Consider the following 17,958-nt stretch of genomic DNA (forward strand, 5'->3'; position numbering starts at 1 on the left):
AACAAACTCACATAAGCAACTTAGAATCACAATTATGGAATTCGAAAACTTTATTTAAACATAGAAGTTGGGTTTAAACTTTACCCTAAACATTATTGTTAACTAGAAACAATTTCATATGAATTCAAACAAGGAAAACAAAAGATCATTACAAGGAAAAAGAATGAATTACACCGTGAGGGGAGATGGAGATGGAAAGCTAGATGGTTGGATCTTGAATCTTGGAAGCAAGCCTTCAAGGTGGATGATGGAGGATATGATCTTCACGGCTCCTTCTTCTTCTTCCTCTCCTTGCTTGAAAACGCAGAACTTTGCAACTAGAGAATGGAGAAGGAAAATGGAAAGGAAATGGAGAGACAAAGAAGATGAAATGGATGAAGGAATTTGTATAGGAAATGGTGACTAAGGAAAATGGAGAGGAAATGGTGAGACAAGGAGATGAAATGGATGAAGGAATATATTTTGAGAGTGAGAGGAGAAGTGTATTTATAGCCCAAAAAATGATGAATGGAGGGTGGAGATGAACATAAATGAAAGGCTAGATATGTTAGACAAATTTGTAAAAAATATATTCCCACTTGTTTATCACTTGTTTAACTTGAATTGATTTTCATCCTCAAGATTTTCCACTTGCTTGCAACTTTGATTTTCCTCCTCAAGATTTTCCACTTGGTTGCAACTTTGATTTTCCTCCTTTCCACTTGGTTGCAACTTTGATTTTCCTCCTCAAGATTTTCCACTTGCTTCGAGGTCCTAAAAATAGAAACTAATAAGAAAAATAGAAACTTTCCTAAAATGAAAAATGGCAACTTTCCTAAACTGAAAATGGAAACTTACTAAAAATGATAAATAGAAACTACAAAAATATAAACTTTCTACAAATAGGAACTTTCCCAATCAAAGAATGGAAACTTTCCTAAACAGGGTTTTAATAAGGAAATAACGTAAGAAATGTAGGGAAATGCAGTTAAAACGTCGCATTAAAATGCTCCTATCAAATTCCCCCACACTTAGCTTTTGCTAGTCCCTTAGCAAAATCACACTAAGACACACACTAAGACTCAACGAAAATTAAAGACTCTACAAAAACAATGACTCTATTGCCCTTCAACTTTTTGTCTCAGAAATCTTCTACTTTCACAACATCAAGATTAGCACTCAACCCAGAATCAATATGTAGATATTCAAGAGTTAATTAAAACATATAATCCACACATACACAAGTAGGACTTGGTTGTAATAATGGTGATGGTTTCTGTTAAGCATGCTTCGAACAAGTATGATTCATATCCTCACAAGGTATATCCACTCTTTCTTCTCTTAGAATTCAAGACAATGCTTAAAAGCTTATAATCACTCAATTATATGTGAGAGAAAATATTTTGAGGCAATCAAATAGCTCACATATATAAGAAACGAAAAGCACTTTGTGAATATAATTTTTTTTGAAAAGATCTCATGAAGGATATCAATTACTTGCACAGATGGACCCAAGCCATAGGTTCAACTCTTGTAACTCATCTCCACATCAAGGGCTGTCCCATCTTAAGGATCAAGAAGGTCTTCTCAAAGGTTGTAATGGGGCTAAGGCTCAAGGTTTAAAGAAATGAAAGGTAAGGATTTATCAAAGTGTCCTAAAAACCTAGCAGAGCACATGTAGATGTAGAGACCTCAAGAAATCCACCAAGGCATTGCAAAAACGTCACTTTCCCTAGAGGTAACATAAAAGGGCCTAATATCTTCATGTTGGGCCAAATCTTCATTGTAAACTTCCCTAGAACTATAGTGGAATGGACAAAGGCCAAATTTTTCTGTAGTGGGCCTTCAGTTCAAAGTAAACTCCAAAATCACTAAGTATGGGGGACTAAAATCCATAGACATTTTTCTTTCTTTTCTTTTCTAGCCGTACACAATTTTTTTCTTTTCTTTTCATTTTTCACGGCTTTCACAAATTATTTTTTTTTTCATCGACAAGTCTACCCCCACACTTGAACTTTCACCTCTTCTCAATCTTATTTCTCAATGCCAAATCCTCAAGTAAAGTCCCAAAATATAGCTCCACTAAGTTTTTAGAACAAAGGGTAGGAGTGTAGCTATACTAAGGTTCAGGGTTAAGGATTTAAGGGTGATGAAAGAAAAGGCTTAATGTAAGCTCAAAGGGGTTTATCTAAGGGAGTCCCATGACGGGCACAAATAGGGACACATGCTTATTTGGCAATGGTGATAATTCCTAGGTTGCCTCTATCCCTTCCAGAATCAGGGCCATGTATTGACAAACGTCTCAACAAGCACAAGAGCGAATTCTAGCATTCTCTAGTCCATCAAACTTAATCTATGGCAAGCAATCAATCAAATGAAAGAGTAATGAGATCATCAAAACATCGCCAAGAAATTAAGAATATGTTTTTCATTTATCACTCCAAGAAAAAGGGACATGGCTCAAATATCTCACATGGGCTTTTATGAATCAAAACTCATCCTAACATGCTCATATTCTGTACCAAGGTTACGAAATCCATATCCACTACACATGCATGCATTTTTCATATATCTCAATTAACCAAAGAATACCATTTTAAAAATCATCTCAATTTTGTGATCCTCTTTTAATCATGATTTCAGAGATATAGAATCATCCTACACAGTTGAAATGACATCCTAAGACTCAAAAACAAAAACAAAAGTAAATTTTTTTTTTTTTTCTTTTTCAACAATTTGATTTAATTTCAACACTTAGGTACGGGAACAGGGAGTCTCGATGTGCAATGGGACTGAAACAGCTACCCTTTTTCAAGACTATGTTTAATCCAATATACCTTAGTGTATCACAACATCAATTAAAAACACAATCCAACATCAACTATTTTTTTTTTCTTTATATACTAACTACTAAAAACACAATAAAGTAATAACCCTTCCCCCATACTTAATTCATGCATTGTCCTCAATGTATAAACAAATATAAATCATGCAAAGCATAAATCAAGCATAGAAGAGAAAATGAACACAACGAAACCTAAAACAACTTAAAATTTAAGAAAATAAAATAGAAGGAAGAGTTCAAGAAAGCAAATCTGCGTTTGATGTCTCCTCTACAGCTACAGTTGAAATGGGTTGCCTCCCATGCAGCGCTTAATGTTTAAAGTCTTTCAGCCTAGACTTGTACCTCCATTTACTCCTTTGGAGGAGCGGTATGCGGGCGAGTGGCAGCCCTCTTGCTGGTTTCAGCCTTCGGAGGCGGGTCCTCATGTTGTGATGCAGTAGCGTCCTTGCGAGGAAACCCAGGAGGATAACTCTGCAAGTTATTGACTTCCTGAGCAAGCTTGTTTATTGCAGTGTGACAGCGGATCAAAGAGCAGTTCATCTCAGAGATGTAATCGATCATGCAATTGACTCTCCAATCTGTCACCATAATACCATCGCGGAGAGAGGAACGCAAATCATCAATCGAATCCGACAAGCTTTCCAGGGTGGCCATAGGCCGAGGAGCACGAGCAGCTGGTGAGGAAGAAGACTCTCCGGGATGCAGTCTGGGAGAGCGACGAGGCATAGGAGGGGGACTGCGGGTACGCTCACGGATAGGACGATGGTCCCATGGACGAGTAAGTCCAGCTCTAGTGGCCGCTTGACGACCTTTTTCTTCCAAAGAGAGAACACGGCGTTGATTGACGTCCCTGCGAGGGGTAACCTTGGTTCGAGCCATGAGGAAGTAGAAGGAATTTGAAACTGCACGCTTAGACAAACCTTAGTAAAATCTAGAGGAGACAAAAAAGGATGTATATGTAAAGCACAAAATATGGTAGAAATCTCAACAAGCACAGGGTTTTAACAAAGCTTCTCCGGGAAGGAGAAAAGTTATGACAGTTCACGGCCCAAGAAACTCCCCCACGTGTAAATATTCCTTTCTTTTCCTGGATTTATGGCATGCTTTCGGCTATAGCTTGTCTGTCACGGATCCTCGAGATTCGTTTGATTCCCCCAAGCGTCCTTTCTTTTCCTTGATTCACGGCAATTAAACCTGCTTTCGGCTGTAGCTTATCTGTCACAGCTCCTCGAGATCAGTTTGGTTCCCCCACATGTCCTTCATGAGCCAACAGCTTTTCCGTGTTTTCGGGTGACTTTAATCCAACGCGTAGATTTAATCTCAGAGATCGTCGATCCAACGGTGGAGATCTGCTCACTCGTTCTATAAATAGGTGCATTCTGAGCGACTGTTCACTCCAAAAGAAAATTCTTCCGAGTTCCAGTCTTTCTCTCTCAACCCTTCAGCCTTTCTTTCGAAACTCAAATCATTTCTTCATCAACATGGAACCACGAACTCTGCAACTAATGGAGTTACAAACCCAGCAACAAATGGAATTACAAGCCCAGCAACCAACCGAGGAGGGATGAAGCATCCAAGCAGCCGGGAGTAGTAACCGGTGGGCTCCCACACCGCCTCAACTAAGAATCCTCAAGGGCCTTTACTATGATAAGGGTTTTAAGTACCCATCTCCAGAGCAGATTCAAGAGATCTGCCTTCATCTGAAACAGTATGGGCAGATCGAGGACAAGAACGTCTTCTTTTGGTTCCAGAACCTCAAGGCTCGTGAGAGGCAGAAGTTGAAGGAATTTCGGAACGTTCGGGTTAGTGGCTTTCTCGATCTCAATTTTGGATCCACTAGTTCTACTGATGATGGTAGGTCCATTGATCTAAACTTTGGTTCCACTGGTTCTACTAGTACTGACAGATCCATTGATCTAAATTTTGGGTCACGTGTCGGCTATGGTGTTGATGGATCGATCATGGAACAACGAGGAGAATATCACCAGGAGATTGAAACCCTTCCACTATTCTCCATGCATGGTGAGGACATCTTTGGCAACATGAAGACTACTTCCGAGGGAGGTAGCGGTTATGGCGGTGGCTCTCGCATTTCCTTTGAGCTCAGCCTCAACTCCTACGGAAATGCAGACATAGCTTAGTATAGATTATTTTTATTATTTTTTTTTTTTAAATTATTTTTTTTTTTTTTGTAAATAGCTGAATTTAATAAGACTGAATGAATGCAGTTTTTTTTTTTTTTTTTTATATAAAGGACTCAAAAAATAAAAGACAAATATAAATATATATAGGACTCAAAATGAAAGACAAAAATATTTATAGGACTCAAAATGAAAGACAATTATATTTATAGGACTCAAAATGAAAGACAATTATATAAATCTCTTCCCCCACACTTAAATATTGCATTATCTTCAATGTAATCAATTAAAAGCATGCAATGAAATAAGTAAGCATAGATAGAAGACATTTACGAAAACAATCCTAAAATAAAAACAATAGAGAAAAATTGAAAAATAAAAAGAAATAGGGAAAGAGAAAGCAAATCTGATTATATTCTGAATTGGGTTGCCTCCCAAGTAGCGCTTGTATTTTACGTCTTGCAGCCAGACGGTACCTACATTAAATAAAGTTAGTAACTATAATTAACAAAGAAATACAAAATAAAAACAAGTATAACTATTAATTACAAACTACAAGTATAATTAACAAGTATATTGTACATAAGACACAAGTTAAGTACACAAGTGAGTATAAAACGTGAAAAGTATTTTTACAAGTTTAAAGTGTGAAACAACAAAATAATTTACACGTATAGAGTATTCACAAGTATTTCTTTTATTATAAACATTATTGATATCGAATCAAATTCCAAGCGGTAAATCAAGTGGACGTGCGGCCCAAGTATAGTCGCCTAGACACAAACTCCCTTTCAAATCGTTTGGGCAACCTTACTGAAATGGCCAGGTGGGGGAGGACGAACACGAGAGGAAAAATCCATTTTGGCATGAGCTACTCCCACATAGTGGTTTAGGCCCATTTGCAAGCACTTCTGGATTCAAAAACCCGTCATGAACGTTGTCCCCTTCCTAGACACCATTCCACATAGGCTATACTTACTAAGATGAAAAAGTTCATAAGTGTGAAGACAGTTCAACAAGTGTTAATAAAGGCCGCCCTCAACCTTAAGGGACCTGAGCTAGGTACCAATAAGGGGTTTAGGCCAATATTAACAAAAGAGACTTCACATATTCCTCTCAATTTACAACCTACAATTAAAATTCGTGTTCAATAATATAAATAATATTTAAACTAAGTTTTAAACAATTTATATACAACAAATATATACAATAAATGACACAATTTAACAAGTGATTTTTCAATCCCCGGCAACGGCGCCAAAAATTGATGCGCTCTTGGGAAGCGCATAATTTAACCCTGAAATGTCGTTAGTAATATAAGTAAATAGGGATCGTTCTATCCGGGGATTGAGGGTACACTTGTAATTGTGAAACAAATAAAGAAAAGTATTATTTACAAAAATAAAATAAAGAATATAAATATATACAATTGTATAAACAAATAAAGAATTAAAATAATAAAGTATTATTTACAAAAATAAAATAAAGAATAAATATATACAAGTAAACACAAATAAGGGGGGGATTAGGATTCTTAAAATTAAAATTAAAATAAATAAAATAAAGAAAACGTAAAAACATATATACAAGGGTGGAACGCAAGGAACAAAGATCAAAATCAATTCCATGTAATCAAATTCGATTCAAATCCTATAATTGTTCTTCCAAGTCATGAGAGAGGAGTTGATCATGTGAAACATTCGAAAGCAAATGATTTCCCATATTTTACTTTTCAATGCTAATTAACCTAAGCGAAAGCACCTAGATTAATCCTATCAAACATGCAATCAAACCCTAGAAAGCTAGTCAATCATGTCATGTTTAACGCATTACACATAGAGAAAGGCTATCAACTCAAGTGTACAACTTAGTATGAATAAGTTCACCTAATTGCAATCCTCTTCAATTGAATTCGATTTTTGTCCAAAACCTTTACTACTTTGATTCAAGTTTACACAAAACGAAAAGTCGATTTCATGTTCTTAAACCTAGCACCAATTACATGCAAATCCTATAAGTGTCGACCCAAATAAGATAAACATATAAAAGTTTTCTATCAAGCAAATTCAATCGAACAAACTCACATAAGCAACTTAGAATCACAATTATGGAATTCGAAAACTTTATTTAAACATAGAAGTTGGGTTTAAACTTTACCCTAAACATTATTGTTAACTAGAAACAAGTTCATATGAATTCAAACAAGGAAAACAAAAGATCATTACAAGGAAAAAGAATGAATTACACCGTGAGGGGAGATGGAGATGGAAAGCTAGATGGTTGGATCTTGAATCTTGGAAGCAAGCCTTCAAGGTGGATGATGGAGGATATGATCTTCACGGCTCCTTCTTCTTCTTCCTCTCCTTGCTTGAAAACGCAGAACTTTGCAACTAGAGAATGGAGAAGGAAAATGGAAAGGAAATGGAGAGACAAAGAAGATGAAATGGATGTAGGAATTTGTATAGGAAATGGTGACTAAGGAAAATGGAGAGGAAATGGTGAGACAAGGAGATGAAATGGATGAAGGAATATATTTTGAGAGTGAGAGGAGAAGTGTATTTATAGCCCAAAAAATGATGAATGGAGGGTGGAGATGAACATAAATGAAAGGCTAGATATGTTAGACAAATTTGTAAAAAATATCTTCCCACTTGTTTATCACTTGTTCAACTTGAATTGATTTTCATCCTCAAGATTTTCCACTTGCTTGCAACTTTGATTTTCCTCCTCAAGATTTTCCACTTGGTTGCAACTTTGATTTTCCTCCTCAAGATTTTCCACTTGCTTGCAACTTTGATTTTCCTCTTCAAGATTTTCCACTTGGTTGCAACTTTGATTTTCCTCCTCAAGATTTTCCACTTGCTTGGAGGTCCTAAAAATAGAAACTAATAAGAAAAATAGAAACTTTCCTAAAATGAAAAATGGCAACTTTCCTAAACTGAAAATGGAAACTTACTAAAAATGATAAATAGAAACTACAAAAATATAAACTTTCTACAAATAGGAACTTTCCCAATCAAAGAATGGAAACTTTCCTAAACAGGGTTTTAATAAGGAAATAACGTAAGAAATGTAGGGAAATGCAGTTAAAACGTCGCATTAAAATGCTCCTATCACACGTTAATGAGTCTGTACTTTTGGCTTGATCGTCTCAAACCAGGATATATCTTTATGACTGTATGTCCATTGGTTTATTGGTTGGTCAAAGTACTTTCCAGTTTCCACAAAGACTACCCATTGGAAAGGAACAAGACTCTGATCTGGAAACGTAAGATTACAATTAAGTCAGGATACCATCAACCGTTTCCAAATGATTATCGAGTACAAACAGGCTGAGAGATACTCTTTTGGCGATAGGAAAACCTCAACAAGAGGGCTTCAAATCTTCTGTCCGCATTTCTCTATCCCCTTCCCTGTCTCCCTATAAAATTTTGACACTTGGTTTTTTTTTCCTTCAGTTTTCTCTGTGGTGATCTCCTCCGGCGGCGACCCGGTGCCGACACGGGCCTCTGGCCTCACCGGTGCGTGGTGGTTGCTACCGGATGGGTGGTTGAGGGTCTTGTCTTGGTGGAGAAGAAGCAATTGTGATCGATGGCCATCTGTTTTGAGGGGCGTCGGCGGAACGTGGAGTTTTCTGTGCTGGCTAAGAGGATTGATCTGCCGATGTACTGCTATGGGACTGTTTTGTGGGTGTGTTGGCCAGCAAACCATGGCTGTGCAGAAGGGATTCCGGTGGGGCTTCGACGGTGAAGGGATGTATTAGAATATTGGAATATATCACATGTTGTCTACTTTGCTTTGTCCACCTTCTGAACAAAGCTGCTGCTGCTACTGTTATACCACATGTTGTCTAGCCACTTTGCTGCTGCTGTCCACGTTCCAGTACCACATGTTGTCTACTTTGCTACTTTGTATGTTGTTGTCCACGTTCCGTACACAGCTGTTATATCAACTTGCTGACTACCTTGCTATCCTCGATGTACATAGCTTGCTGCAATCTGCTTTCATCTTCTATTTATAGTTTTAGCTTGTAATAGGTTCATATGATGAATATATATCAGAATACAATCCACAAAGATTTGTCCTTCATTTTCTTCATGGTATCAAAGCAGGAATTCAAAGCCTGATTCTGTAATTGTTCTAGTGTAGTTCCCAAGCTTGTCAGCTTATTATGGCTGGGAAATCTGGTTCAAAAAATGAGGATTCTCTTCTAACCTCAATTTCTTCCGATGTTGAGTTTAATCCGAACCAACGTCTTAGCTCTGTTTTGTTGAATGAATTCAACTATCTTTCTTGGGCTAGAGCTGTTACACTTGCTCTTGGAGGAAGGTCCAAGCTTGGTTATATCAATGGAGTTATACAGATGCCAGAAGCTAAGTCCCCTACATATGATTCTTGGCTTTGCAATGATCAACTTGTTATGTCTTGGTTACTCAATTCCATGGAGAGCAGAATAAGGGAGATTTTTAGTTTTTCTGAGTCTTCTATGCATCTCTGGAAATATGTTAAAGAGATGTATGGAAATCAGAATAATGCTGCTCGAGTGTTTCAACTCAAGCGAGATATTGCTGATCTACAACAAGAGGGTAAATCCTTTGTTCAACACCTTGGTAGCCTTACAAGTATGTGGAATGAGCTAGATGTTTACAGACCTCATACCACAGAGGCGAGTGTTTTGTTAAAGAGAGCAGATGAGGACAAGATTTTTCAACTCCTTGCAAGTTTAAACTCAGATTATGAAGATTTGAGAAGCCACATTCTCATGAATTCTGAGCTTCCATCTTTCAACACCGTATGTGCTACGATTCAAAGGGAAGAAGTTCGAAAAAAGGTGATGAATATGGAGAACAAGTCTAGTCTGTCTGAAACTAGAGCCTATGTTTCAAATCATAGGCAAGTTGAAGAGAGAACATACAAAGGCAAGAGAACTGATTTGAAGTGCACTTACTGTGAAGGTGTTGGGCATGTCAAGGACAGATGTTGGATTCTCCATCCTGAGCAGAAGCCAAAGTTTTCAAAAGAAGGCAAAATTCTTCAAAAAGGCTGGAGTACTCCATCACACAGAGCAAAACTTGCTGATGCTTCTTATACTAGGAGTATGATGAATTTCACCTCCAATCCCACTGCGCTTATTAATGAATTTGCTACCTATCTCAACATGAGGCAGATGCATGGTGGAAAAGAAGAACCAGCTATAACTGGGAGTGAAAACCACACTGCACTCCTTGGAAAGTTTGCTGGCTTTCTTGCAGAAACTGATTGTGTCTCACATGAGGAAGCTTCAGGTATTCTAAAATCCTTCTCAACTGCTCTAAATGTTTGTGCTATGGATGATTATTGGATTATAGACTCAGGAGCTACGGATCACATGACAAATAAACTAAAAAATTTGCATGACTTTGAAAAATTGTCCACTCCTTCTAAAGTATCAGTAGCAAATGGCAAAGGTGTTTCTGTTTTGGGAAAAGGAAAAATAAAATTACTTTCTAGTCTAATTGAGTCGATTGCTCTTTATGTTCCTTCCTTTCCTTTTCAACTTCTGTCTGTTGGAAGAATTATACATACCTTAAAATGTCTTGTTATTTTCTCTCCTTACAAGGTTGTATTTCAGGATCTCATCACCAAGGAGACGATTGGTGAAGGTTTCTTCTTGAATGGACTTTACTATTTGTCAAAAAACCCTAGTACCTCTAAGGTTTTTCAGACTAGTTCAAGTTTAGCTCAAGATCATCATCTTTGGCATCAACGTTTGGCTCACCCCATCTGAGAAAGTGTTGTCTTTTTTGTTTCCTAATATGTGCAAGGCAGCTAATCAATGTGATATTTGTCATTTATCAAAATCCTCTAGATTACCATTTACTTCTTCTTTGTCTAGAGCTAATAAACCTTTTGAAATCGTGCATTCAGACATTTGGGGCCCAGTTCTTGAGTCCTATGATGGTTTTAGGTATTTTGTAACCTTTGTAGATGATTTTACAAGGATTACTTGGTTGTCTCTTTTGAAATTAAAAAGTGAAGTTGTGGATGTTTTTAAAGATTTTCATAAACTTGTCATCACTCAATTTTCATCATCCATTCATATTTTACGATCCGATAATGGTTCTGAGTATATGTCCAATAACATGTCACAATACTTGAGCATAGAAGGCATTGTTCATCAAACCAGTTGTGTCGGTACTCCTCAACAGAATGGGATTGCCGAGAGAAAAAATAGAGACCTTCTTGAAAATACCAGAGCCCTTATGTTTCAAATGAATGTTCCAAAAAAATTTTGGTCTCAAGGTGTTCTCACTGCCACATATCTCATCAACAGATTACCTAGCAGAGTGCTTGGTTTTAAATCTCCTCTTGAAGTGTTGAAAGGAAGAAAGATTGATCTGTCTCACTTGAAAGTCTTTGGCTGCACATGCTTTGTTCATATTCAAGCTCATCAACGTGATAAACTTGATCCTAGAGCTGATAAATGTGTTTTCCTAGGATATTCATCTACTCAAAAGGGGTATAAATGCTACAATTATGCTACTAAGAAACTCATTGTCTCCAGGGATGTGAGATTTGATGAAGTTACTCCTTATTTCACAAGAAAATCATGTGATACTGGTCAGGGGGAGTATTTATCGGATCTGTTTCCAAGCCCTAATCTTCCTATTGTTGAGGATTGCAATCCGTCTATCAATCCTGCTATTCCAGTTCAAGAAGTTCCAGCTGTCCTTTCTGATCCAGAGATTGATATGCAATCTGTTGATGAGCCCACTTCTCCATCTGCAATTGTTCTTCGTAGAAACCCTCCACGAGAACGAGGTCCTCCATCAAAGCTCAATGACTATGTAACCTACAATGCAAGGTATCCGATGACACACTTCATCTCTTATAATAAATTTTCATCTGCTCATTCTGCATTTCTGAGTGCCCTTGATAATACTCATGAACCTCAAAGTTTTGAGGCAGCCAATCATCTTGTTGAATGGAAGCAGGCTATGTCAGATGATCTTCAAGCTCTCAATGATAATAATACTTGGAGTATTGTTCGACTTCCTAAAGGGAAGAAAGCTGTAGGTTGTAGATGGATTTATAAGACCAAGTTTCACTCTGATGGCACGGTGGAGAGACATAAAGCTCGTTTAGTGGCTCGTGGTTTTACTCAAACATATGGGGTAGATTACAAGGAAACCTTTGCTCCTGTTGCTAAAATGAACACAGTAAGAGTTTTGTTATCAGTTGCAACTAATCATGCATGGCCTCTCTACCAAATGGATGTAAAAAATGCTTTCTTACATGGTGATCTTGAAGAGGAAGTCTATATGAGGTTACCTCCCGGTCATTCTCAATCTCATGATCCTGATATAGTGTGCAAGCTTCACAAAGCCATCTATGGCTTAAAACAATCTCCACGTGCATGGTATGCCAAACTTAGTTCAGTACTTGAAGAAGTCGGTTTTCACAGAAGCAATGCAGATTCTTCATTGTTCATTCGCATTGGCCCAACCAGTAAACTTCTGGTGCTTATCTATGTTGATGATTTAATCGTAACAGGTGACAATGCTGAAGAGATTGAGTTGCTCAAACAATCGCTTCGAAAAAGGTTTGCTATCAAAGATTTGGGGATTCTTAAATATTTTCTTGGTATCGAAATGGCTACTTCTCATAAAGGCCTCTTTCTTAACCAAAGAAAGTATGTTCTTGATTTGCTGCAAGATGCAGATATGAAGGATTGCAAACCAGCCCGCACTCCTCTTGACAGTAAGCTGCAACTTGATGCATCAAGTGAGTCTCTCTGTAATCTAGCTTCCTATCAAAGATTAGTTGGTAAGCTTATTTATCTCACGATTACTCGACCTGACATTGCTTACGCTGTAAGCATTGTCAGCCAATTCATGCATGCTCCAACTTTGGCTCATCTTCACATTGTAAAGCGAATCCTTCGCTATCTCAAAGGTTCCATTGGTAGAGGAATTTTGATGAAAAACAATGGAAACACTCACATTATGGGATATACTGATGCTGATTGGGCAGGCAACTCCCTTGATCGTAAATCCACTACTGGCTTCTGCACATTTGTTGGTGGTAACCTAGTTACTTGGAAGAGCAAGAAGCAAACTGTTGTTGCTCGTTCCAGTGCAGAGGCTGAATATCGAGCTATGGCCTACACTGCTTGTGAGCTTATTTGGCTAAAAGGTCTCCTCTCTGATTGGGGTTCCCTAGTAGTCAACCAATGTCCCTTTTCTGTGACAATCAAGCTGCAATGCACATTGCATCTAATCCAGTCTTTCATGAAAGAACCAAGCACATCGAGGTTGATTGTCATTATATTCGAGCTCAAGTTCAATCCAAAATTATTGATACTCATTATACTCGAAGTCATGATCAGTTAGCTGATATTTTCACCAAATCTCTCTCCACTGCTCAGTTCCATCGAATTCTTGGCAAGCTTGGCTCAATGAACCTCCTTGATCCAGCTTGAGGGGGAGTATTAGAATATTGGAATATATCACATGTTGTCTACTTTGCTTTGTCCACCTTCTGAACAAAGCTGCTGCTGCTACTGTTATACCACATGTTGTCTAGCCACTTTGATGCTGCTGTCCACGTTCCAGTACCACATGTTGTCTACTTTGCTACTTTGTATGTTGCTATCCACGTTCCGTACACAGCTGTTATACCAACTTGCTGACTACCTTGCTGTCCTCGATGTACATAGCTTGCTGCAATCTGCTTTCATCTTCTATTTATAGTTTTAGCTTGTAATAGGTTCATATGATGAATATATATCAGAATACAATCCACAAAGATTTGTCCTCACTACTACACAAAGTGAATCAGACAACAGTCAAAAGCCTGTTGTCTGAATGAAATTGGAGATGTTGTAAACTGGCATGACGTCTGATCTCCCCCATCAGACAACATTCTTTTTTAATTGTCTGTCTGGTCATTCACACAACATGTTTACCTAAATATATGTTGTCTAAGTTTACCAAATTTTGATTCATGGCAGTAGTCTGTTGTCGGGTATGAAATCAGACAACAGCTTATTGGTTTGGTGTTGAGTGAAATTCATCAAGCACAACAATCTTTCCAAGGCTGTGTTGTCTGTTAAAAATCTCCAACGTCAATAATGTAAGAAATATGATGTGTGAAGTAAAACTCAAACAAGCATTTTTGATTACCTGATGTTGTGTCAAGTGCTGTTCAAATATCAACTTGTTCGAAGATGGTGTTGTCTTGCATGAACCGAAGACCACACTTCTAGTTTCCTTATGTCGTCTAAATTTCATTTAAGATAACAGTTATCTGGATTTCAGTGTTGTCTGAAATGCAATTCATATGACAATATTTCGGATCCATGTGTTGTCTTGGATAAATTTCAAATCACACATTGTTTTTTCTTGTCGTCTGAATTTAACGTTATATAACATTTTTGAGGATGTTAATGTTGTCTTAATATTATTTAAGATAACATTGACTTTGATACATTTGTTGCCTTGAATGAATCTCATACCACACTTATTTTTCCTTCTTGTTGTCCAAATAGCTTTAATATGACAAGTTGCTAGATAAAAGTGTTGTCTGAATTTTCCTCAGACAATATGTGTAATGCCTTTTTGAACTTTTGTGTTGTGTGATAGTTTGCACTACAACAGCAGTTACTAATCCAATAAATGGTGTTGGAATTGAATCTGCACAATTGATATGGTAATAGGCAGAAATGAAATTCGAAGTTCCAATGTCATTTGCTACATTAATTCTCATACATCATTCTCACAAATGTTACATTATCAATTCAAAGTACTAGCACCAACTCATGTCCAACTAAATCTAAAGAACAAATTAAGTCTCAACTGAACCAAAAAAAGATTATATATATATATATATATATATATATATATATATATATATATATGTCCAGCACAATGCTTACATATATGTGTTGACCATAAATTTTTCCCACTCCCACATCCATATCTTCCTGGGATATGTTGCCTTCCTCTTCTCTCCCACTAAAACAAAATGGTTTGCACTTAATAGTGGACAAAATTGCAGAAAAGAATCTATAGTTGTCATTGTACATTATGTATTCTGGACAACCTTGACAAAAATTTGTAATTTGAGCATTACATATATGCCATTACAACCAAAATTTCAATAAGCATAATCCAAGCAACCAACAGCAACCAAAATTAGATATATGACATTCACCAAAATACATGCAAAACAATAGCAACCAAAGTTTCAAGCAACCATGTCATCAAAAAAAAAAGTTTCAAGCAACCAAAATTTCAAGCATTTTGGACTTTCCTGGCATAATCCAGCGCTATGGTCAGAATAAACACAATCCATTCAATTAGTTGTTGCCAGAGCAGCTTCAGCAAGCGCATAACAAGCTAGCTGAAATCAGAAACAGAAAGTATTTGTAGTTAAGCACTGTTCTGGGATCAATGTACTTTTCCAAATACAAATGTGTAGGCCATATATACCTGGACATCTCCATGTTGTCGAAGCTGATTCGTTACAAAAGAAACTGCATCTGAACTGAAATTGACAGCAACAAAAATTTAAGGTGACTAGTCTTCTTGTGAATAGATTGAAGAGATAATATGACAATTGGCTGACATTTTTACTAAGCAATCAAGAGTGTCACGTTACCTGTTTATGTAATCCCATAAACCATCAGATGCTAACACTAGAAATTCTGAGTCTGCCCCTAGACTTGCTTGATAAACGTCTGGAGATGCAGTAACAAGGTTTCCACTGAATTGAACACTGGAAAAACAGAAAAGGAGCAGTTTTATAATCGAGATTTTACGATATACTAAAGTAAAAATAAAGAACAGTCTTCTTGGTGCTACTTTGCTCCGTGACTAGAGTACACTAGAGTTTAAACCATGTGTCCATGATATGCTTAGTAGTGATGAACTGACCAAAGAATCTTGAATTACAAGAGAAGAAGGCCAGCAAGAGAAAAATTGATGCAGGTAGTAGTCATAAGATATACAAGATTACCTACCGAGAAACAAATTTCTCCGTCCATCTTCCTTCTTCAACTCCTTTCTTCAGCATCAATCCTTTCCATTTATCAAAACCGTCAGTATTGTGCATAACTTGATTATCCATATATCAAAGCTTACATGAAAAACTAACAAATGCATCCCTCAGTATGATCAGAAAATGCAATCTGCAGAGCAGGACATACCACAATTATTCCATACTATACATGTAAGCTAGGACTTAACAAATGAGCTATATAGAGTATTCTATCATTAACTAGACGAGTCTTGATTGTTCAAGAAAAAAAATTATCCAGTATATTGTTGTAAGGTTGGAACACTGAAATAAGATTAGCATGTATAAGTTTCCTTCATACTTAGAGATAAGATCAGCATGTATAAGTTATCCTAAACTCTTACCAAGGTTTTATTTTTGATCTAAAGCAATGCAGAAAGGGAGAGAATAAGCAAATACCTCTACTTTGGTATATGAATTAATTTTCTGTCATGTTACTAAACAAATACCTATTTGAGTATTAATACATTTGTTTCTTTCTGTTTTTTCGATAGAAGACCAAGTGTTCAATCCTCTGCCTGAGAACTAGATACAAGACACAGCAAAAGCGAATACCATTTTCATACAAGACTCAACATGATGACTGCATGTTCAATTAGAAGATAGAGAAATGTTTTTCATCGTTATATTTTTTTTTTGAGGAGTGAAAGAGACTTATGCTAAATAAAATGAAAAAAAAAAGAGTACCTAATATAAAATCAGCAGCAAGGAGTCCACAAAGAAAATAAGTTGAAAAAAGAAAAGAAAAGCATGAGACTGAGTAGGAGCAACAAAAACTAAATAAATAAATAAGTAAACAGAGCAGTAAGATTAACAAACACCTAGGTAACAGATCCTTCCAATCCAACAAAATAGTTGAAAGTATTACACCCCTGAAAGAATATGAAACAGGTGGCAAGCCCATGATCCTTCAACCAATTCAAAACAAAGGCATGTACTTCCCTCATATTTAAGTATTGTCAGAAGGTGAGCTAGCTGGAAAAGACACAAAGTAAGCTAATAACAATCTAAACCAAAGTAGTCATCATAACCTAAAAAGGGTTCACAAAGCTTGAACATTGAATCTTAAACCAAAAAGAAAAGGGGATTCATGCATTCAATCCCAACAGCAGCCACACCAATGTAGAAACGTGTACAGCCCCAAAGCTCACCTTGCAAGCTATTATTAAAAAATTGAATAAGAATACATTAATATAAGGAGCTAGATTGAGTATAAAATGCATGTCTTCCGATTTTTGTGGTCACCACTTTTGGCTGCCATCCAACAGTGTTTTAGCTTCTTTTTGGATTATTTAGTTCTTCTAAATTTAGGTCCTTTTGCATTATAGGTTGTAATAATCAAGCTATCAAGAGCATATATATATAATAGATATATATATAATAGTAATTTAAATCACTAGGAGTGTGCCATACCATTTTGTCCTGAGACTACAAAACTATCGACATATTCATGAACAGTAAGCCAAAAGGAAAGGATCAGCCAACCAACAGCAAGCCCACCAATGATATCAACAGGACTGTGTATAAAGTGTGAGAAGATGAAAAGTACACACCTCGACAAGCAAACTGTGTATATAGTGTGAGAAGATGGCAATCCATATTCCAATGCATTATCCTCCTTATCTCTTGTAGCTGTTATTCTCCTAATAGGAGGGCAACTCGGGGTCTAGGAGCTGATACCACATTCTAGCAAGACACAAGAGCCAAAAACAAGTATCTTGATACCTAAAGTATTTAACCAAATCAAGAAACTAAACAGCAAGAAGGGGGGTGATTACCTAAAGGCATAAGAAATAGTGCATACATATAGACAATATAAGACGAAGAATCAAATAGCTAAGACATTCTTACTTGTTACTGGCCAACTAGTAGCCCTTCCCAGAAACTGCACATAGCTGAATCTCAATAGGTTGCCTACATATATGATAAAAAACA

At 36.9% G+C, this 17,958-nt stretch overlaps 1 protein-coding gene across 2 annotated transcripts; it reads right to left on the minus strand.

Annotated features, from left to right (window-relative positions):
* Window positions 1–15,251: 15,251 nt before the first annotated feature.
* Window positions 15,252–17,541, minus strand: LOC112192053 (protein phosphatase 2C 57). Of its 2 annotated transcripts, XM_024331573.2 has the most exons (5): window positions 17,437–17,541; window positions 15,968–16,135; window positions 15,607–15,723; window positions 15,438–15,492; window positions 15,252–15,348 (listed from the first exon to the last, which is right to left on the minus strand). In XM_024331573.2, the coding sequence occupies exons 2-5, from the start codon at window positions 16,072–16,074 to the stop codon at window positions 15,301–15,303; spliced, it is 327 nt and encodes a 108-aa protein (XP_024187341.1). In that variant the 5' UTR covers window positions 16,075–16,135; window positions 17,437–17,541; the 3' UTR covers window positions 15,252–15,300. The 2 variants fall into 2 exon arrangements, with proteins under 2 accessions (XP_024187341.1, XP_024187339.1); XM_024331571.2 differs by lacking the exon at window positions 17,437–17,541 and having other exon boundaries at window positions 15,255–15,348; window positions 15,968–16,250.
* Window positions 17,542–17,958: the final 417 nt, after the last annotated feature.

The sequence above is a fragment of the Rosa chinensis genome, chromosome 3 (assembly GCF_002994745.2).
Source record: "Rosa chinensis cultivar Old Blush chromosome 3, RchiOBHm-V2, whole genome shotgun sequence".
NCBI classification, from domain to species: Eukaryota; Viridiplantae; Streptophyta; class Magnoliopsida; order Rosales; family Rosaceae; genus Rosa; species Rosa chinensis.